We start from the raw sequence: 23,468 nt of genomic DNA on the forward strand, positions 1-23,468 counted from the left end.
GTGTGTGTGTGTGTGTGTGTGTGTGTGTATAATGTGGATAATACAGTAATAATAATATAACGACTGAATTGTTGCTTATGGTAGGCAGTTTTATTATTGACATAAATTATGTTGTTCTGGCACACTTGTAAAATCAGTTATTAGGGTTAGGCTTTGAACTGTAAATTTCAGTTAAAAAACAATGGGTCAGTTCTCTCTCTCTCTCTCTCTCTCTCTCTCTCTCTCTCTCTCTCTCAAATATTATCAGCCAGTAGCTAATAGGCTGCTGACAGCGTCATCATCTGCAGTGTCAAACTTCCCCTGTTTAAAAGGCATTCAGGCATGTTCACAATCAACATTTCGGGGTTTCTAACCAGTTGATGAGCTAGCGTGCATAAATGTGGAAAGTCATTGTGGGTGAGTCAGGCCATTTGAAGTCTCTCTTGAACAGTAGCTGATATTGCGGAGTCAGTGTAATTGCAATGTAGATTATGTTTCACTGGGATAGTCATTAAATAATTGTCACATTTTCTGACTTTTAAGACATGTGTAAAGATATGACTTTTTAATGTAAGCAATATGCTGTTTCATGTTATCAGAAATTATGGTGATATTTGTTTTTGCATGTTAAGTTCTTCATGATTGTGAACTATGAATGTTGATTTTCGACTAGTATTCTGCTTTATCCAGTACATATATATATATATCTATCTAGTCCAGTGTATACTCACTGGAAAATCATGTTGACATGATGCTATATGGCACTATTTTAGAACAAAATGGGTGATTCCTAAAAACACATCTGTTCTGCTCCTTAGACAGCATGAGGAAACTTTTCTTTTGCCGTGTCTTGAGTTTGTTTGGGTAACGCTTTAGAATACAGCCCGCAAATAACCATGTAACTACAGGGTAACAAGACTGTACTTATAGTGTAACTACAGGGTAACAAGACTGTACTTATAGTGTAACTACAGAGTAACGAGACTGTACTTATAGTGTAACTGCAGGGTAACAAGACTGTACTTATAGTGTAACTACAGGGTAACTAGACTGTACTTATAGTGTAACTACAGGGTAACAAGACTGTACTTATAGTGTAACTACAGGGTAACAAGACTGTACTTATAGTGTAACTATGGGCTACGAGAAGTGAATTTAGCCTGTAACTACAGGGTAACAAGACTGTACTTATAGTGTAACTATGGGCTACAAGAAGTTAATTTAGCCTGGGCCAAAATGTATATGTCCCTTCTTGGTAAGAAAAATCTAGTGAAAATGATAATAGCCCCTAAATTAAATTGCATTCTATACATGCTCCCCCTAACTCTCCCACCTCAATTGCTCATTCAGTATGATAAATTATCTGTGGATGGGAAAAATACCTATGTTTAGTTGTGCTAAAATGTATGCAGCTAAGGAAAAAGGTGGTCTATCTTTGCCAAAATTAACCTGGTATCATTATGCATTCTCACTCTCACAGCTATCCGAGTCAAATCTTTCTGTAGAACAGGTACCTGTCTGGGTCAAGCTTGAGGAAGAACTGGTGTCTCCTTTGTCTTTAGAATCCTTCCTAACACAATCAGACAGACCTATACCTCTTAAGAACCCTCTTCTGTCTTTTGTTAGAGAAACCTGGAACCAGTCACACAAATTAACTAGAGCTAACCCATATCTTACACCAAGAGCCTCAGTTTGGTTTAATAAAAGACTGAAAATTGATAAGACGTCTTTCATGTGATTAGACAACAAACATTTCTATAGGTTCTTGCAGATTAGGCACTGTATATCCTCTGTGACAAATTCTTCACTTGACCCATTAACTGGGATTCAAGAGGTATTTTATCAGGACTGGTATAGAAGGGGGCGTGCATCAAGGTTTTATGATGTCATCAGAGATCATCATGCACCCAACCTGACAGGCTTGAAATTAAGCCGGGAGAAGTATATATGTGAAGACATTTCTGAAGACACTTGGAAGAAGTTAGTGGCCAAATGGTCTAAATGCTCTCGGGAAGCACAGTCACAACTTATCCTATACAAAGTGTTAAATAGAAGCTATTGGACCCCCAGTAAGCTAGCCAAACTTAAGTTGAGAAATAATGACACCTGCTGGAGGTGTGATAAAGATATAGGTACGTTTGTACATATGCTGTATGAATGTGAGAGAGTTAAGAACATGTGTGACAAAATTTTAGTATTTTTGAGTGAAGTACTGAATAAAAAACTGCATAAGTCTCCTGCGACTTGCATACTGGGCTTCTTACCAAAAGATACTATTGTCTAAATACCAATGGCTGTGGTATAGAATGGCCATGATATCAGGATGTAGAATCGCATTAAGACATTGGCACCTACTCCTATTACATTCGAGGAATGGATGGAACTAATGTGCCGCACAGATATGAAAGGGTAACTTATAGAGAAGATGTCTTCATTGAGGTGTGGGGTCACTTTTTAAAGCTAACCGAAAGGTCTGAAGACTAAATGAGGTTCTACCCTCCTGATAAGATAACACAGGTACTGTAAGATATAAGATCTGATCACGTGGTATATATATATATATTTTTTTCTATTTACATTTTGTTGTTTGTTGTAATTTATTTTCCTTTTTTTCTGTTTACTGTTCTGTCTTTGTGTTGTTTTTATATAATGTAAAAAACGATGTAAATCTGTGTGATGGTGGATGGGTCTGGGTCATACCATATAAGAACTGAATTCTCTATGTCAAGTGATTTACGCAAAAACATCAATAAAAAAAAGAAGAAAAAAAGAAGTGAATTTAGTCTGTAACTACAGGGTAACAAGATCTGTACTTATAGGGTAATTACGGGGTACAGTACAGTCTTGTTACCCTGTAGTTACACTATAAGTACAGTCTTGTTACCCTGTAGTTACACTATATGTACAGTCTCGTTACCCTGTATTTACACTATAAGTACAGTCTTGTTACCCTGTAGTTACACTATAAGTACAGTCTTGTTACCCTGTAGTTACATGGTTATTTGCAGGCTGTATTCTAAAGTGTTACCCTAATTCCTTGGGCCACAATAATAGCCAATAACTTAAAGCAGTTGAAAGAAATAGGCATAGCTATCTTAATGATTCAATTACCTAAATTACTTCCTCAAGTTTATAGCTTTTACATGACATGTGTCCCACTTTAAAATAGCTAATGGAATTGCTTAGGGCTGTTCATAAAACACACATGCACACAGGTTGAATTCTGGAAATCAGCCTGTAATGTTTTGTCTTTCAAGCTGCTTTCATGCTGGGTGCTGTCAGCACACACAGCTTTGATGGAGGGGGAGCACAGAAGCTGCCGGTCTGCGTACCCGGTCAGGAGGTACGGTTTTATTTTGTTATTTTGTTTAGATGAGTAATAGGCTTAGTCTTTCTTGAGTTAATTGCTGAATCAACATTCAGAGTCACAATCAGATTGACTTTGTACTTTGGCAAGATACAAGGAAGGGATATACGGTACAAGACTTGAAATGTGCAAGAATTGAATCATGACACAACCTCAGCTATATTCTAAGAGAGATAGTGCTGGACATACATTAGATACTATTTGATATGCTTTTATCCAAAGTGCATTATAGGTCCAAATTAATGCATACATTTTTAGCATGGATGTGAGCGAATTGTTCTACCTGAAAATAAAAAAATAAAAACAAAAGTGCAAAACAAGAGGTTGTGGAACATCACTAGATGAGAAATAACTCAAAAGTGAACAAACCTATTCCTGTTTCATTTCTGTTTATCGGAATTAATGCCTCCCAGGTACTACAGCATTTGAGTTTGACCACAAGCCATTTACACTGCATGGGGACAGGTTAGAATTCAATCATTTTGTCTTTCGGTTGCACTCTGCCACAAAAGATGAAAAGAGCACATACCTTTAAAAGCTTATATTAGACCTATTTTGTGTGTTGTTATTATTAAACAATGCTAGTGTGGTTTCTTGTTTATTCAAAGATAAATTAATATATATATATATATTATTATTATTATTATGCTTTTCAATTGTAACAACATACAAACAAACAAGCTCAGACACAGAAAAGAAAAGAAAGAAAAAACAAACATAATCAACAATTATAATATAGTGCTACCATCCATAGTGTGCTTATGTGCTTGTAAGAAACGTTGCACATGGGGTCCCCTCAGGGGGTCCTAAGGAAACCAATCAGGCAAGACACCTACTGCCCCCAACCTCGTCGAGGTAGGCCAGAAACGGGTTCCTAATTGTTTGAAACCTTTTAACTGAGTTGGCTCTCAGGGATCTGAGCCTCTCCATCCTTATGGCAGAGATCATGTCCGTCAACCACAGTTGAAAAGAAGGTGAAGAGGGGGACTTCCATTCTTTCAGGATGAGTTTTTTGCAACAGTTGTCCCCAGTGTCAGAGACTGTTGCACAGCTGTGGGGAAGTCCAGAGAGGTCTCCGAGCAGCCAAAGATGGCGAGTCCTGCCTCCGGCTGAAGGGTTAAAGATAAATGAATATTGAGCGTGTCCAAATTGTGCCAAATCTGACACTGCACTTCCTCAGGTTCCCAGCAACACACCCGCCAAGTGTGAAGTCGATTGGAGAAATGGATCTCGAGATATAGACGAGATAGGACACACCCGGCACACGCACATACTGCATACATACAGTACATACATACAGATATTCCTTGCTTTGTGTGGCGCTAGAGAACACCCACTAAGTATGCCTCATGTTCCAGTATATCAACAGTAGAACACACCATGAAATTTCTGGTCAACCCGCGAGGAGGAGTACGAAAGAAGTATGAAACATGTTTATTTCCTGTTGCCAGTAGGCGGCGCTATGACTATAACTGAATATTGGCACGTAGATGTCTTCAGGCTGGGACTCTCATCAAAGATGTGAAGTTTGGGGCAGATTTAGCAATGTACAGCCGAGTTACAAACCACTTCCTGTGTTGCCAGTAGGTGGCGTTATGACTATAACTCATAACTGAATATTTCCATGTAGATGTCTTTAGGCAGGGAATTTCATCAAACATGTGAAGTGTGAGGCAGATTTCATCATGTATAGCCTAGTTACAAACTACTTCCTGTGTTGCCAGTAGGTGGCGCTATGACTATAACTGAATATTAGCATGTAAATATCTTCAGGCCGGGACTCATATCAAACATGTAATTTGGGGCAGATTCGACCATGTACAGCCTAGATACAAACCACTTTTGGTGTTCCCAGTAGGTGGCACTATGATTATAACTGAATATTGGCATGTAAATATCTTCAGGGCTGGACTCTCATCAAACGTGAAGTTTGAGGCAAATTTGACCATGTACAGCCAAGTTACAAACAACTTCCGGTGTTTCCAGTATGTACATGTCCAAATTGCACCAAGCTCGACAATGCACTTCCTCAGGTGCCCAGCAACACACTCCCCAAGTGTGAAGTCGATCAAACAAATGTTGTCAAAATAAACGACTTTCTGTGTTGCCAGTAGGCGGCACTATGTGTCCAAATTGCACCAAATTATACACTGCACATGCCAGGGTCCCAGAAACACACTCACCAACTTAAGTCAATCGGATCTCGGTGAGATAGCCTATGCAACGGACACACAGAGATACAGCGAGACGGTCCTGCCTTTATAGTAGTATCTGATACCCGTTGGAGCACCCAATCACTAATTAGCATTTTAGTCAGTCCTCCCTCAAATAGTTGGCATGCAGCCTCTCCTCTCTCTCCCCAGAGGTGTTTCATAGAGGCCATTTACACCTGGCGTTAACATGCGTTTTCTGCCATCAGATTGCAATCAGATTGTGCTTGACCACATTAACCTGATTCCATTTACACCTGGCGTTAACATGCGTTTACTGCCATCAGATTGCAATCTGATTGCAATCTGATGGCAGAAATGGTTGTCCTCTCAATCCGCATAATGTTGCTCTATCCAGATTGAGAGGACACATTGCATTTACACTTGTTTTCAATGTGTACACAATGCATCCCTGACCACCTCTGGAGGTGGTTTGGCCGATCAGATTGCAATCCTCCTTCAATGCGTTTTGGGGGTGTTTACACCTAGCATTTCAAGGGATAAAACACAATCTGATTGCAATCTGATCACAGAAAACGCATGTTAGCGCCAGGTGTAAATGGCCTCATAGTCCCACTCCGTGGGTGATTCCAAATCAGGTTAGGTGTGCTCCATCAGTCGCTAACGAATGGAGCTCTCCATGGTGCTGAACCTGTGTTCACTCATTTTGGCCACTAATAACACATTTTTGGCCATTTAGTTGGCCCTAATTACTGAATTCAAAAATCTGGCCCTGTCACCATCTGCTCGGGACCCCTGCCGGTACCCGTGCCAAATAGGAATGCGGTCTGGCCAAAGTGAAAGTGGAGTCACCCAGGGAAGTGTACTGTGAAAGACCTCTGAGGAGACAGAGGAGAGGCTGCATGCCAACTCTGTGAGCGAGGCCTGACTTAATGGTTATTTAGTGATCGTGTGCTCCAATGGGTATCAGAGCTAGTTATCATGAAATGCCAACGCTGAATGGGATGGTCCTAACCACACTGAATGCTGGGAAATTAACAGGTGAGTCTTATCCTTCAGGTGTCATATCTTCTGCCAGCTGATCATCTCGAAGCCTCTGGTCCCGTCAGTATAGAGGTGTATGTTGGTAAGAAACTCAACATATCCCTCGAGCAGTTCTCTGGAGACTCTGCCTGTAACTGGAGTCAGGGAACACAGCTAATACAGACAACGTAAGTGTGTGCGTCCGTGTGTGTGTGTGTGTAGGTCTATTCCCTTCTTTTGTGTTGACTGTTTAGATTGAAGCAACAAACAGAGCTTTTCCCTGAACCGTCAGCAGGAATGGGAGTTACTTCATGGTCCTGCCGCCTCTTTCTGAGGCAGACTCTGGGGAATACAAGCTGAGCTGTGAAACAAGCAACCGAACCCGATGCCTGACTGTGTCTCTCCACGTTGTGTCGAGTGAGCAACTTCACACTATAGCACTCTCTCACCTCAGCTTTTGGTCCTGTCAGAGCACAACTGAGCAGAAAAACAACACTAGGCTTTTGGATGCTGAGAAAAATTGTGCTTTTATTTATATATTTATATACATAAACTTCATGTAATCGATGGTAATGAAGCTATAATTTTACCTTATGTTTTTTTTTCTGTAGAGCGTCCCGCAATACCACAGCTGAAATTGGTCCCTAAAGAAACGCGAATGTCCTCCCCCTGGTTTACATGTGTCTCAAAGGGCTGCCCAGAGCCCACAATCAAATGGTTTGACCACATGGACAGGTCTGGGTAAGATATCGCATGTCGCATGTGGATGTACTTGTCAAAGATATTGTTGTCGGGTGAATATCTCCAAAATATCACTTTTTGAGGAACTAAGAAAAACAGTAGTTCTCAGCTTGACCACCATGTATTTTTCAGTTTAACCAGTGGGTTTTAAGAGGCTTTTGTCAAACCAAGGATGGTAGACCTTTTTAAACCCATAGAGGAGCCTGGAATCCTTCAATCCCATAATGAGAATGCAACGTGTCTATATGTATGTGTGTGAGCACAATCGGGCTGAATCTTTCAAAGTGTAGAAGCATAAAGAGCACCCCTGCGGGTGACCTAACATAGACGGTTTTTTGAATTAGGTCATTAGGGCCGACTAAATGGGCAAAAATGGCTAATTAGTGGCCAAAATGCCTTAACACAGGTTCAGCACCATGGAGAGCTCCAGAGTGCAGCAGCACACAGGTGAGCACAGTTTGAATCAGCCCATGAACTCTGGAGCAGCACACATGTGAGCTGAGTTGTAACCAGACAGTGAAGAGGAGGACTATGAAACCCCTCTGGGGAGAGAGAACAGGCTGCATGCCAACTCTGTGAACTAGGCCTGACTAAAATGACCAGTCACACAGGGACATGAGAAGAGAGAGAGAGAGAGAAAAACAGGAGTTACCAAGATTTCACCCAACAACGATTTGTTAATAATGTAGTCTGCTTATATTAATTTCACCAAAAACCTTCCCATGTCAGACAGAAATAATCCAGATGATCTAAATAACGATGTTTCTCCTCCCCTTAAACAGAAGCGGGAAGACAGAGAGCAAAGTAGACAGCAAGTTCTATGTCAGTAAACCAGTGATGTGCTGTGCCTCTAACACTGAAGGAGAACAATGCTCCCAGCTGTATGACTATGGTAATTCAAATACTCAACAACTAAATGACCACGAAGTCCAAAAATGAAATCCAAACCATGTCAGAAGAAGATAGGTTTATCCACTTGTAGAGAAATGTAGTTGTTTTCATTTTCATATGCACATCTTCACAAACAAACAAACAAACACACACACGCGTGTGCGCGCGCACACACACACACATACACACACACACACACACACACACACACACACACACACACACACACACACACACACACACACACACACAAAACACACACACAGCAGCCTTCCAGCAGCTGGTCTCTCTCTAACCTGATCAAACTGCCTTGCTTTTTAAATTGCATATAACTCATTATTGTCAATCAAGTGAAATGTATGTCTAGCCCCTAATCACAGCTACTAAAGCATTAATATGTGCACAATTTAACCCCATAAATGAAAACACTCTAGACGCTGACCGTGTAATCAATGTCCATTGTTGTATGACTTATTGTGGCCCTGCTGTGTGTGTGTGTGTGTGTGTGTGTGTGTGTGTGTGTGTGTGTGTGTGTGTGTGTGTGTGTGTGTGTGTGTGTGTGTGTGTGTGTGTGTGTGTGTGTGTGTGTGTGTGTGTGTGTGTGTGTGTGTGTGTGTGTGTGTGTGTGTGTGTGTGTGTGTGTGTGTGTTTCAGACATGGACAGTGACTGGAGGAAGAGTGAGGAGGTTTCTGAGGTGATTCTCAGCCCTGGTCAGCCCCTGCTGCTTCGCTGCAGACACAGGCCAAAACACAAGCCAAAATCATATCCCAAGTGGGAGAGAGACAATAAAACAGTTGACTCTGCAGAATGCAAAGTTAACACCAAGCAGGAGGTAATTCCTATTGTAGAGTGTGTGACCACTGACAGTATCTTCAGTTTCCGTGGTGTTCTTTGAATTTTTGTGTGAATAGAGTTTAATTTCTTCCCGTTTGTGCTTTCCATAAAACTAGCTTACCATATTTCATTCATACTCATCATGAAAAATAATTGCATTGATATTTCCCGTTCAAATCAACATTATCGGCATTCTCTTTTCTTCCCAGATTTGTCTGACAGATAACCATGACGGTTATAAAATGGCTTACCTGTTCATCGAATCACTTAATGTGAACCACAGTGGCATGTATACATGCAGGAACAACGAAAACAAAACTAAGTCTGTCCACATTCGTGTCCTGGGTTAGTAGAACTCAACTCTTGTCAATTTACTTTTTCACTTTGTAAATTGTGTGTAGGGTGATTTCAAATGTTACCATATAATCATAATTCTGAATCATTCTTGTCTTGTTCTTTCTAATTATTTAGGCTCAGAATGCATTGGCTATATAATTCGTTTTAGACCGAGATGCTTAAGATAACATTCATTCATCACAACGCACAGCTGACTTTCAGCTTGAATTTCATTCCTGTGTCTCCTCAGCTGAAAGTTTCCTCGTTGTCCAGCTCGATGAGAGCAAAACCATATTGGCCAAGGAGGCATCCAGCTTCTGCTTGCAAGCCAATGTCTCCTTTCACCCTATGCTGCAGGGCTGCGTCTGGGAAGACCCTGACAAACACAAAACGGAGTGCCGCAGACCCACACGGATATCCAATAACAGGTAGTTCTTTTTGCAAGGGCTCCATTCTATCTAAGAACTCGACCTATGCTAAGTATTTCCCATAGTTCATAGTTCTATAGGCAAATGGAGACAGACACAAATCATCTCAATCACATGACATGAGTTGTATTATCAAAGGGAATTGTTGGCCATGACACGATCTTCTCCTCAGGACTCTGGAGTTATGTAATCAGCAAAAATCTGGAGAATATAAGCTGCATTTGGAGGCGGGAAGACAAAAAGAAACAAAGACCATATCACTGTGTGTGGCAGGTAAGATGGATACACCATGATATAGTGTGTGTGTGTGTGTGTGTGTGTGTGTGTGTGTGTGTGTGTGTGTGTGTGTGTGTGTGTGTGTGTGTGTGTGTGTGTGTGTGTGTGTGTGTGTGTGTGTGTGTGTGTGTGTGTTCATTTGTGTGCGTGCGTGTGTTTTCTATAAGTTATATAACCTCTGCGCAATTTAAACAGGCCTATTTACTGTTATTTTATATGATACAAAGTCCCACTGACCACACATTTCAGAGCCTCCAAGGTTCAACTGCCATTTTACCACCTGTCACACTACGCATCCCGGACCAGTCAATGTCACTTGGATGTCCAGCTCTCTGTCCAATGGCAGGTATGTTTCCTGTCAGAGGGTATTACTGCTCTGATGTGCTCACACAAACACATAACCAAAACTAAGCTTTGAGTTTCTTCAAATCCCTGCTACATTGTATCTTTGCAGCTCTGATCTCTGGAAAGTGGTCCCAGGGTCCTCCAAAGAATACTCTGATCTGTTCTGTAACAAGCCACTCAATAGCTCACTCAACATCACAACTTCAGTGGATTTAGACGACATTTTTCGGTGTTGCCTTACTAATTCACTTGGCTCCTGGTGCAGCCCTGAGCTGCGAGCTGAACCTTCAGAACAAACCCTGGCCTCCACAGGTAGGGAAATCAGTTTTGCATTACTTTTTTATTTATTTTATTTTGTATTTACTGTGATTAGAAACTGGTGGTCATACATAGCTGTTGTTTAGGTGTTGCAGACCCTGGCTCTGACTCTATGATGCTGAAATTATGCAGCTTGTTCCTGCTTCTGGCTTTGGTAGTAGTCATTGCAGTGCTCATGTACACTGTCAAAAGAAAGGTATGCATTACACATCTATACACACACACACACACACACACACACACACACACACACACACACACACACACACACACACACACACACACACACACACACACACAAATATTGCATCAAACCTGTTTGTCTCTCTCTCTCTCTCTCTCTTTCTCTCAATAGAAACCCCAGTATCAGACCCAGCTACAGATGATCCAGATGGTTGGACCAAATGATAATGACTACATCTACATCAACTTCAAGGACTTCCAGTATGACCAGAAATGGGAGTTCCCCAGGGAGAACCTGGAACTGGGTATGAATGAGACAAACCTACTGACTGTAAGGTCCATATCTTTGCTGTGCAGTAATTAGCTTACAGGATGGTAAACTCCCTCCTGGGTTGCCATGGCAGACAATTTAGCATTTTAAAGTGGAGCTCATTAGAATTATATTACTCACCTTAATGTTGTATGGGCATCCCCCCAGGTAAAGAACTTGGCTCTGGGGCCTTTGGCATGGTGGTCCAAGCTACAGCCTATGGCATCAACAAGCCTGGAGTCTCACAGCAGGTGGCTGTCAAGATGCTTAAAGGTCAGTGTTTAGGACGCGCTCTGTTCCATGAGTGAACTGCAAAATTCTCCTGAGGTCATTTGGATAAGGCTGATCTGGTGTTTGACTTGCAGAGAAACACCAGACAGTGGAGAAGGAGGCTCTGATGTCAGAGCTAAAGATGCTGACTCACATCGGTCACCATGCCAATGTGGTTAACCTGCTCGGGGCGTGCACAGGCTCAGGTACATTCACCACACCCAATCAAACACACATAATAAATAATACAACCAATTAGTAATGGCAATTTCTATCAGAACTAAGAAAGAAATGAAAATGACTGAACTTATTTTTAACAAACAAGCCTTAATTATGTGATTTGTGTGTGTCTTACGGTCTTGGACCAAATGGAATTAGTACACAATTACATTACATTACGTCATTTGGCAGACACTTTTATCCAAAACGACTTACAATAACACATTTTTGTCAGCAATAGAGCAATCAACTATGTAACACAGTCTGTGACAACTACAACTTCTGAAGGAACAGTGGTACAAGTTGGTTATTTTTTATTTTTTTAAGAGAAAGAAGTTAGTTCAAGAAGGGCCCAGATGAAGCCTGAAAAGGTGTGTCTTTAGTCTTTTCCGAAAGATCGGCAGTGATTCGGCCATCCTGACCGAAGGTGGAAGCTCGTTCCACCATTGAGGTAGACTCAGCCCTCAGTCTTAATCCGTTTCACTACTGTAAGACTGAGAATATTACTATTTAAATCTTTTCATAACGTTAGGTGGTGCTGTTGGAAGCCTTGCATCGGAGAACCAATCATGAGTGCTGTGGGCGGGCCTGCTTTCTGGGGGCAGTTCTCATGCAGAACCGGTGTCTCGCAAAACATCGCCGCGTTTGCGGAGAAACATATTAATCACTTAGAAACAAACATAACCTGTTAATAGGACGTGTTTCATCCGGCCCCGGCGGCTAGAGGTCTTTCCCCCAGCGATAAACCCGACTCCCGAGGCTTACGTTACAGAGCCTGCTGGCTGCTAATGACTTCACACAAGTTCAGCGGACCACTTCCGGGTAGGAAAAATTATTGTAAAATAAACAACAGGTATAAACTCTCTTTGCAGCACATCAGTGTCTTGCTCTATATTGGAACTATGAAATATTGCATTGCCGCTACCAAATAAAATTCTAATAATAAATGTAGGCGTGTCTGCTGCCGGCCGTTCTCGCCGGGCTCGAAGAGAAAGATTTTGACAGTGAAATTCCCAGACGTTTGGTGGTTAGGGGGCGCTGTTGGCGCCGCTCACCAAACGTCTGGAAACCAAGACTACCATTGAGGTGCCAGGGACGAGAAGAGTCGCGAACGGGATGCGCAACCTTTGAGCCCCCATAGTGGAGGAGGGGCGAGGCATCCTGCACTGGTGGAGGAGCGGAGGGAACGGTGAGAGATTTGGAGCCTGACCATAGATTGTAAGTACAGGGGCGCTGTCTGGTGTACTGCCCTGTAGGCCAGAACCAGTGTTTTGAATTTAATGCGTGCCGAGATGGGAAGCCAGTGAAGGTCCCAGAAGAGGGGAGTGACATGAGAAAATTTGGGTTGGTTGAATACCAGACGGGCTGCAGCGTTCTGAATGAGCTGAAGCGGTCGGATGGCTGCAGCAGGTAGCCCAGCCAGAAGAACATTGCAGTAGTCCAGGCGAGAGATGACAAGTGCCTGGACCAGGAGTTGTGTTGCTTCCCTTCTGAGAAACGGACGGAATTTGCAGATGTTGTACAGGGAGAACATACAGGAGCAGGCAGTTGCTGCGATGTAGGCTGAGTTGGACAGCTGATTGTCAAGGATCACCCCAAGGTTCTTAGCTGTTTGAGAGGGAAACACAGTAGTGTTGTCAATGGAGATGGAAAGGTCGGTGAGGGGACAGTCTTTCCCGGGGAGGAAGAGTAGCTCTGTCTTACCAAGATTCAGCTTGAGATGGTGGGCAGACATCCAAGCACCAATGTCTTTGAAGCATGCAGCGATACATGCCTCGATTTGCGTGTCTGAGGGGGGGAAAGAGAGGTAGAGCTGAGTGTCGTCAGCATAGCAGTGATAAGAGAAGCCATGAGATGAGATCACATGGCAAAGAGATCTGATATAGAGAAGGAATAGCAAGGGGCCCAGGACTGAGCCCTGGGGCACACCTGTGCTAAGAGTACAGGATCTGGATAGGGATCCTCGCCATAGAACCTGGTATGAGCGGTTAGAGAGATAGGAGGCAAACCAGGAGAGTGCAGATCCTGAGATGCCTAGATCAGAGAGAGTAGAGAGAAGAATCTGGTGATTCACTGTATCAAAAGCTGCAGACAAGTCAAGGAGGACAAGGGCAGAGGAGAGGGTGAGGCCTTAGCAGTGTGTAGGGCCTCAGTGACTGAAAGGAGGGCTGTCTCAGTAGAGTGAGAAGCCTTGAAGCCAGATTGTAGAGGATCCAGTAGGTCATTCTGGGAGAGATAGAGAGAAAGTTGCTTGGAAGCAGCCCGTTCAAGGGTTTTGGAAATGAATGAGAGAAGAGAGACAGGACAGTAGTTCTGGATGGCAGTAGGGTCAAGGGAGGGTTTCTTAAGGAGGGGCTTGACTCTAGCAGTCTTTAGAGGAGCTGGCACAAGACCAGAGGATAGAGAGGAGTTGATAAGGGTAGTGAGGAAGGGAGATATATCAGTGGAGATGGATTGGAGAAGAGAGGAAGGGATAGGATCAAGGGGGCAGGAGGTGGCACGGTTTGACCTGACAAGCTTACCTCTTCGGGGGAGAGGGGAGAGAAGGAGGTAAGTCCTGTAGCAGGGGTCAGAGAGTTGTAGTCGGGAGTATTGCAGCTATTGACTGGAGGGGGGAAGGAAGATCTGATGTCATCTACCTTCTTAGCAAAGAAGGTTACAAAATCGTCAGCAGAGAGGGAGGATGGTGGGGGAGGTGAGGGAGGGTTGAGGAGAGAGGAGAAGGTCGAAAACAGTTTGCTGGGGTTGGAGGCAGAGGACTGGATTTCAGAAATGAAGAAGGAGGTTTTTGCTGTTGAGACAGCAGATGTAAAGTTAGAGTGGATAAGGTGGTAAGCAGAGAGATCCCTGGGGTTCTGTGTTTTGCTCCATTTCCTCTCAGCTGCCCGAAGCTCTGTTCGATGATTACGCAGAGATTCAGACAACCAAGGAGCAGGGGGAGAGGATCGAGGAGGTTTCGAGGTGAGAGGGCAGAGAGAGTCAAGAGCAGAGGAGAGAGAGGATAAAAGAGTAGTGGAAGCCTCCTGAGTGGATAGGAGAGAGAACTGCTCATCTGAAGGGAGCAGGGACAGGACAGCCAAGGAGAGGGCTGTCGGTGAGAGTTTTTAGGTTGCGTCGGGGGGTGATAGTATGGGTGGGAGCTGGGAGGGGGTTGGGGAGGGAGATGGGAAGGGATGATGATCAGATACAGGGAGAGGAGTGACAGTGAGGTTGGAAGTGCAGCAGGATCGGGTGAAGACCAGGTCAAGCAGGTTCCCTGCCTTATGAGTGGGTCGAGATCGAAGGATGAGAAGAAGTTAAGGAAGAGGGGGGATTGCAGGGTTACCGCCTGTATGTTGAAGTCCCCCAGAAGAATGAGTGGAGTGCCATCCTCAGGAAAGACGGAGAGGAGGGTATCCATCTCATCAAGGAAGTTACCCAGCGGACCAGGCGGGCGGTAGATCACCACAATGTTGAGCTTGGCAGGTAGGGAAACAGCAACTGCATGGGACTCAAAAGAGGATATAGAGAGATGAGAGAGATGAGTGACCGTGTAGGTCCATTTTGGTGAAATGAGGAGACCAGTGCCTCCCCCACGCCCAGAGGGTCTGGGGGTTTGGGAGAAAGAGTAAGCCACAGAGAGTGCGGCTGGAGTAGCAGTATTCTCAGGTATGATACAGGTCTCTGTGAGAGCTAGAAAGTGGAGGGATTGAGAGAGCATGAGCTGAGATGGTCTCAGTTTTCTTAACAGCTGACTGACAGTTCCAGAGTCCTGCAATAATAGTAAAGGGACTACTTGTGCGCTTTGGGTAGGAAAAATTACATGGGTTACTACATCTGAAGCTGCGATATCTACGGCGTCTACGGGCTGATGTAACAACGGGGATGGGGGAAAGACACATGGGTAGAAGAGTAGGTAGTTGGTAAAAGAGAAGTAACACAAAGCCCTATTCTCTGGCCTACCCTCGTGCGGGAGTCTTCGTGCCCAGAGGCTTCGTGCCGCTTACAGCTGCCGCGTTAGACTGACTGTGCTAAGAAGTACTGCTTCAACAGGGGCTCTGAGCCCCGCCTATGCAATCAATGGCTCGTTCACCACGCCTGCTGACCTGATGTCAGCTGAGAGCAATTAGCAGCTTTAAACTACTATAAGTTTCACTCAAGGACTTGCAGACAGAAAATCTAGCCGAAACAATTCACAAACAGATTTACAGACAAAAAACTAGCCTAAGCGACTCACCCAATGTTCTGGAAGAAAAGTAAAGTCAACAAACAGCTATATCACAGAGGAGAAACTCTATGGCAGACAGCAAAAGTGATAGTATTTTTATCAACAATATAATTATTGTATCTGATTTGATCCTGATTAAGTGGTGGGAGTTTGCCACTTAGGATGATGCAAAAATTTGTGACAACATTTCTGATGATCGCAAAAAAATATTCAATCAATTTACTATACCTTTAGAGTGTGAACTTATCTGATTCTATCAACCACCACACATCCTGTACTAGGAGATCAAAATAAATGCTAAGAATTATTTGTCTGTTGTCTTTTAGGACCCACATACCTGATCTTCCAGTACTGTTGTTATGGAGACCTGTTGAACTATCTAAAGAACAACAGGGAGCGCTACCACAAGTCTCTGACCGACGCCTTCAATAAGGACCGTTTTAGCGGCCTGTACCACAACCTGCCCAAGAAAAGCTCCAGGTGGGAATGGGTGGGAGGGAGAATAACACTGGGGATAGGTCAACACAGGGTGTGTCACATATGTAGAGACACTAGACCAGTGATACTCAACCCGAGGGTCTAGACCAGTGATACTCAACTTGCGGCGCGGGGGCCAGATGCGGCCCACGATAGGGTGCAGAGTGGCCCCCCAACCATTTTCTAATTCACAATGAAAACTAACATCAAATAAAGTTTGACTGAGCTCCAGCTAAATTGACAAATGCCGCCATCTGCTTGCCACTCAGGCAGTTATATATAATATGTACCTAACTAACTTAACCTAACTATCCTGTGTGCACATAATTGTCAGACTAAACTCTGGCTGACACCCCAAAAACCTACAATCCCCTACTGTACAGAAAAAATAATATTAATGTTTGTTTGTTTGTTTGTTTGTTAAATGGCCCCTGGCCTCCTATCATTATACAAAAGTGGCCCCCGGACAAAGCAAGTTGATTATCCCAACTACATGTGGCTCCTTTATGGGTAGCTATGGCTCTTTTAAGTCCTACTTAAAATAAATAAATAAATAAAAATCTAAGAATAAATAATGGGAGGAAAGGGGACTTTTTGGGATTGTGGCTCTTGCTAAAAAAAAAATTGGTCAATGCGGCTCTTGATTAGGGAAAAGGTTGAGTCCCACTGCACTAGACAGATATATGGGTAGAGGCACAGCCATATTTATGGAATGATTCTCTGTTAAGGAGTTTGCTTGGTAGGTTACACAGTAGGGTAGTTAAAAGTACTTTGTGCACAAACTTATTTAATTAAAAGTAAAAATTTGCTTTTTCTTTTACTCTGTACTCTCAGGGTACAAGATACTGAGTTACCCTCTTTTTTTTAGAAAAAGAGAACACTGTTAAAGTCGATTACATTCGATACAGACTTCAAATCTCATTGTTGTAATTGGCAAATTTGGAGATTACAAAATAAAGTGCAGAAACAAAGTAAGGCCAGCTCACTCTTTTCTTCTTTGCTGACTGATTGTTCATTGTAAATGGCTCCACATTTTACCAATTTACCATTGTCCAGTTTCTGTTGTTTATGGAGAGACACAAAATCTACTCTGGAATAATGGATGTGATTTCAGATGTAGATGTAGTGAGGTATAATGATATATGCTTGTGTTTTCTCAGCAAGTTGGTGGATAACTATGTGCCCATGTACCCCTCCACCATGAGGGGGCAGGAGAACATAGCCCTCCTCAACCTCAACTCTGGACCGGACAGCTGTGAAGGTAAGCATACTGTCAGCCTCTCCTTCAGTTGAACCCTAAATGAGGAGAACATAGCAGTAGCGGCTGGTGCATTTTTTATACCAAATAGCCTATAGGCCTGGACAATGGGGTTGAAATCAATATGATAATCATAAGGATTATTCTCAATATCAATATCATATGTTTCACGTATGCAAAATCAGTGTTCATCTCATTGAACTGAATGGTGATGTCAAACAAACCTTACATTTTCAAATAATATTCCTGCCATACCTCATTTGATCAGTTTTTAAGTAACATTTGCTTGTCATCATCAATTTAGACAGCAGAAATGTCACTATTAAAATAACTTCATATCATCATGATGATTCTACTGAAAGACAACAAACAATAATAGGCTATTGAATTATCATCCACTCCAGCCCTAAATCAAGCAAGTAGTAACGGACGTTAGCCTACTAGTAGCCTACCTTCTGAATCATATGGGCAACAGATTAGTAGGCATATCAATCACGGAGCAGATTACAGAAATAGACAGTAACCTGGTCAGCAGCCCTCTGATCTCTACATCAAACTTCCCTTTAGCATCCATATTTACTTGAAAAGCACATGGCATAAACACTTTGGAAGAAGGACTTGCCACAGCATGTGAATGAGTTACATTACATTACCTATGAGGAAAGCACGTTCGTGCATGCAAATAGAGTCCGTCAAGAATGCATTGCCGTCGCTCTACCTGGCCCCACCTCCACCTGGTCGCTAGATACCAGCGCCCCGAATCCCTTTGTTTTGAGAGCGAACAGCGCATGTGCAATTTACACAGATCCTGGCTTAGCACTGGTGGAAGCCAGAAGGCCCCGGACGGCGTCCATGGCAGAAACTAGTTGACCCAAAACAGTACACATATAGATCATTATGAATCTACATATGTATTGCCGATTATATAGGCTACTCACTATCTAATACTCACCTCGCTCATTTAAAACAAGGCCAGGTCGAAACCTGGCATAGGGCCGGTGTGCTCAGTAAAGTGCAGAACTCTGCCCAGGTGTATTGAGTCATTTGTGTTCAGTCTACTTTAGTGCACATCAACTGTAGTGTGCCTGTGCTGTAGTGTAGCCTATGTGGGTTAATAATCCTGGGTTTAAGCTTCATTAACATGAAGTGCCAGATTTATGGTTAATCTAGTAATATATATTATTTTCACACATAAATGTAGGCTATTGAAATGTAGGCTTATTATGTGGTGTATTCCCAGCCCCCCCCCCCCCCCCCCCCCATACGTGTAGGCTAGGTGTTTTTTTACAATGAATCCGTATATCATTAATAATTGGGATTATTGTAGGATAGGTGAGATCAGATGACTGCTTACCATGTAAAAGCTTTAATAACACTGGCATTGAGGGCCATAGTGTTATTAAATATTGTACATGGTATGCAGTCATCTGATGTCCCCTCCCCTAAACGTTACATGTCATGACTCTTGGCAGAGATCTGTGCTCGAACACATTGCCTCGTGTTTCACTGTAAACGAGTAGGCTATTGTGACAAGCGAACTTTTTCAGTGAAACAAGTTCGCTTGTCACACAATACTCGTTGGACTTATTTGAGGGCATGTATGTTTATCGTTCACGTTCGCTAACCTGTCGGTCTTTAAACTCTTTGAACAGGTCGGGGTGCCTGTCAGCAAGATGTTTAGCCAGGTTCGATGTGTTTGAGCCTTTCGCTTGGGTCGCGTTGAAGCACCTTTTACACACTGGTTTCGATGTGTCCACGGGCTTGCCTTCGCTGTCGGCAAGGTATACAAAATATTTCCATATTTCGCTTCGTGCATCTGCTTTTTCTACAAGCGTTGGGCGGCTTGCAAGACGAAGCCGCTGCCATTTTCGCTGTGTCTGTCCTGTCGGGGTGCTGCAATGAGGACTGAAGGACTGGCCAGAGAGCGAGCAGAGAGGGAAGAGGGGAAAGTCGGCATGCCCACACATGAAGCAGACTGTGTTGCCTTCAAGTGAACTGGGACACAGGCTCTCAACTTTAATGCCGCAGCGTCCTCCTTGTAACGAGCTAGCCACAATATTAGCCAGAGGTGCATTACCGCCAGCTACCGGACTGGAAAGTGGAAAGACATTACCTCGCCCTGGATCCGTGCTCAAATGCGGCGACTGAGTGGAATGTAAGGGCCCTGCTGTGCATGCTGCACACCGGCCCCCCCCCAAAAAATATATATATACCTTTTATTTCCCCCTCCTATGTGCGTAGGTGGGGCGGCGCCCTGGCGCCCTCTAGTGGCCGGCCGCCACTGGAACATAGGCTACATGTCGTCAAGAATCAGAATCACTTTTATTGGCACAATATGCAAGATTATGAGGAATTTGTCTTAGTGTAATTATGCAGTGTAGTGATCATATCAATATTCAAAGATAAAAAGAAAATATCTAAAAGACAGATGTTATTTACCGACATGCAGAGCCTGTTAATGGCATCTCGCTGAGCAGTGTGTGTGTGTAGTGGATCCCTCTGAGCTGTGTAGATCCCAACTGATCCCGGTTTATCTCCAGACCAAGTGATCTTTGAGGAGTCAGATGAACAACAGGAGGAGTTGGAGACGCTGACCTACGATGATCTGCTGAGCTTTGCCTACCAGGTGGCCAAGGGCATGGAGTTCCTCTCCTCCAAGAATGTAAGGACACAGGGCCACACTGTGGCGAGGCTCACACATTACATATTTTAAGTCTACACCCCCACACAGAGATCCCTTTTATTTTCCATGCAACATACCACCACTGCATTTTTCTACATAGAAAAAAGATAAGATAAGGATTGTCCCTCATCCTATCCCTCTGAGATTGTACCTTGCACATTCCCTTATATACCTACATTTGTTCCTCAAAAATAGAGGCAGACATTATTTTACCAATACACATTAAATTGTTTTTGAGGAGTTTGAATTGTAGATGGGACATATGCTTTCTTAACCCACCATAACTCCAACTGCTGGTCTGTTTTCATCCAATCTTTACAAACATTAAAATGTAACCAAACTACAACCTCTAATTTTGTGTAAAACTCCTGCTTAGCTGACATGTACCATCTTTTTCCATCAAAATGTTCACACTGTACATTAAATCACAATGTTAACAATGGGGTGAGATAATACATTATGCCATAACACAATTATGGGCTTGATGTTTGAGGATGCGATGTGATTGAAGTAATATAGTGTTATTTGGTCCTGTCTGTCTCCAGTGCATCCATCGTGACCTGGCAGCCCGCAACGTGTTGGTGACAAAAAGCAGACTGGTGAAAATTGGGGATTTTGGACTGGCCCGGGACATCGACAACGACTCCAACTATGTCGTGAGAGGAGACGTATGTCACAATATCACCTTTCCACCTTGTTTCCCATTATTTTTTAATTAAAGTGCTTTTATCAGAGCCTGTGTTGTTTGTGTTTGTGTGTGTGTGTGTGTGTGTGTGTGTGTGTGTGTGTGTGTGTGTGTGTGTGTGTGTGTGTGTGTGTGTGTGTGTGTGTGTGTGTGTGTGTGTGTGTGTGTGTGTGTGTGTGTGTGTGATATGGCTGCGTTGTCTTTCAGGTGCGTTTGCCAGTGAAATGGATGGCGCCAGAGAGCATCTTCCAGGGGATGTACACCATGAAGAGTGACGTCTGGGCTTATGGAATTCTGCTGTGGGAGATCTTCTCACTCGGTAGCCTTCTCAAACAGCATTCAACACCTTTAAAAGACAGTGCAAACAATTCCTGCCCAATGATAAACACTCTCTGTCTCTGTCTCTGTCTCGTTCCCTTTCTCTCTCTCAGGCATCACTCCATACCCCGGCATGAAGGTGGATAGCACATTCTACTCCATGATTGAGAGTGGGTTTAAGATGGAGTGCCCGTACTATGCCGGCGAGTCTGTGTAGGTGTCCCCAGTCCATAATCCAACACTGTTATCACATCTTAGATATTTTAATTGCATGCACAATAAGTGAGTGAGAGTGAAAATAATCTATATGGTTGCAAGTATATAAACACCAGGGCAGATTGAGCCACCTGAGTCCTGCCAAAAACATATATGTATTTTGATGCAAGGACACCAGATAAATCTGTGAATACTTCATCTTCCCTCTCCTTCAGCTATGGGATGATCTGTAAGTGCTGGGAGCTGGAGCCTGGCAACCGTCCTCCTTTCTCCAAGCTGTTGGCTTTCATGGATGACCAGCTGGCAGACATGGAAGAGAAGGTAGGCACCTGCTGACTGGGGACAAATACATTCATATTTTTTTGGTAGACTTTATTTGATGTGTAGCATTCATCTATACCATTAGACAGAGAAGGCTGACATCTCCCTCAGACAGGACATTAGGAGCATAATTATCAAAAAGTAATGCGGCTACCTAACCAAGCTCCTGTCTCTTTCAGCTCTACCACAATATCCCAGACCGGAACTCCAAAGACTCGGACTACCAGAATGGACCTGCCATCTTGGACATTTCAGCTTTGATAAAAGAGAAGGACAATCATACGCAGTCATCCAATCAGTATTGTCGGACCCATGCCACTGAAGAAGTTACAACAGCAACAACGTCCGACTCTGACGTCAAGACAGCTGATGACAAAATGAAACATGATACAGAAGAGTCAGAGTGAGCATCTTTGATGGAATTGAGTGCCAGTCATTTCTGCTCACTGAATGCATGTTGAGGTAAACCCAGTGGTCTTTTCTGGAGGAAATGTACAAAAAACCCACCTTAGCATTATTTTAAGACAGCTTCATGATAATAATCTCCAATTATGTAATAGAAGAGTTGGATAGTTGTTTCATATTCTCCACACAATTTAAATATTGTCAGCTTTTTCAGGGTACCAGGTGGGATTGAATAATATGTAGCATTTATTTTACTTTTGTTTATTTAACACATATTTTGATATTTTTATTTTGCTGTATGATTTTTTTTTGTAGGACTGGGATTTCAGCCTGTGATATTTGAACAATGAAAATAATGTATGTTGTTACAGTGTTATATTCTCTGAGTTTTAATCTGTGCAGCTAACTTCCTCCAACAGGTTTCATAAAACACTGTTATTGTTGTTTTAATATATAGGCCTACTTTTATGACTGCAATTTGCCTTTTAATATTTTTTTGGCAGTGAAATGTGATTACAGTGTTGTTGTTGTTGTTGTTGTTGTTATTCCAATTGTTACTAACAGATTCTGCCGAGACTTATTTGTATTTATTTTCGTTTTTTAATACATTTTTACATATTTTTAAAACGGTTAATTCTGATGCTTCATTGAAAGATTTCAGTGGGTTTATATATTACACTGCCTGTACGTTTGTTCTTTTGAAGATATTAGGCTATAGGCTACATGCAATAAAGTATTAAAGCAAATCCACAAAATGTTTGCATGTTGAAGTAAAACGCTGTAGAATCTAGATGACAAACAGAAGCAGTCTAGGATAACATGTGGCTCTGTCTGTGCGCTAGATGGCGCCAGAGATCAGAGTTTGCATGTTTAATATAGGCTATCTGACCATTGCATCTAAGGGGTATTATGTAGGCTATTTGCATGCATCATGTTTGGGATTTTGTGCTTAACTAGTCTCGCTTGCCAGACTATCTCCGTTTCGCGCTGTACCCGCGCAGGAGAGAGTGCTTGACTAATTGTCACCCTTCAGGCTAAGCTACTCTTTCCAAGACGGATTGGCAACATTTGAAATATGAGAAATATTCCGACAGGGTTTTGCACAAATGTTTATGTGGGCAGGCGCTCAACACTGACATTGACCTGGTAAAAGGACCCTTTTTGAAATGGAAACCAAAAGTGCCCAAACCCCACCAAGTCCAAGGG

The 23,468-nt window shown here is 43.0% G+C and overlaps 1 protein-coding gene across 2 annotated transcripts; it reads left to right on the forward strand.

Moving 5' to 3' along the window:
- Window positions 1-345: 345 nt before the first annotated feature.
- LOC310792204 (receptor-type tyrosine-protein kinase FLT3-like) lies at window positions 346-23,006 on the forward strand. 2 transcript variants are annotated; one of them, XM_083653931.1, is made up of 24 exons: window positions 346-396; window positions 3,237-3,322; window positions 6,577-6,728; window positions 6,833-6,957; window positions 7,152-7,281; window positions 8,064-8,173; window positions 8,827-9,005; window positions 9,217-9,352; window positions 9,594-9,771; window positions 9,944-10,044; window positions 10,297-10,393; window positions 10,502-10,704; window positions 10,797-10,906; window positions 11,066-11,198; window positions 11,372-11,476; window positions 11,569-11,679; window positions 16,226-16,379; window positions 17,537-17,637; window positions 20,175-20,296; window positions 20,863-20,985; window positions 21,210-21,321; window positions 21,434-21,533; window positions 21,752-21,857; window positions 22,037-23,006. In XM_083653931.1, the coding sequence occupies exons 1-24, from the start codon at window positions 378-380 to the stop codon at window positions 22,262-22,264; spliced, it is 3,021 nt and encodes a 1,006-aa protein (XP_083510057.1). In that variant the 5' UTR covers window positions 346-377; the 3' UTR covers window positions 22,265-23,006. The 2 variants fall into 2 exon arrangements, with proteins under 2 accessions (XP_083510057.1, XP_083510058.1); XM_083653932.1 differs by having other exon boundaries at window positions 6,836-6,957.
- The last annotated feature ends 462 nt before the right edge of the window (window positions 23,007-23,468 follow it).

The sequence above is a fragment of the Poromitra crassiceps genome, assembly GCF_964638095.1.
Source record: "Poromitra crassiceps genome assembly, chromosome: 2".
In the NCBI taxonomy this organism is placed as follows: domain Eukaryota; kingdom Metazoa; phylum Chordata; class Actinopteri; order Beryciformes; family Melamphaidae; genus Poromitra; species Poromitra crassiceps.

Excerpts from the sequence above, each read along its gene's own strand:
- LOC310792204 (XM_083653931.1), top strand. Across the intron at positions 6,729-6,832 it reads ACACAGCTAATACAGACAAC|CAGGAATGGGAGTTACTTCA; the intron begins GTAAGTGTGTGC and ends CTGAACCGTCAG. Across the intron at positions 11,199-11,371 it reads CAGGGAGAACCTGGAACTGG|GTAAAGAACTTGGCTCTGGG; the intron begins GTATGAATGAGA and ends GCATCCCCCCAG.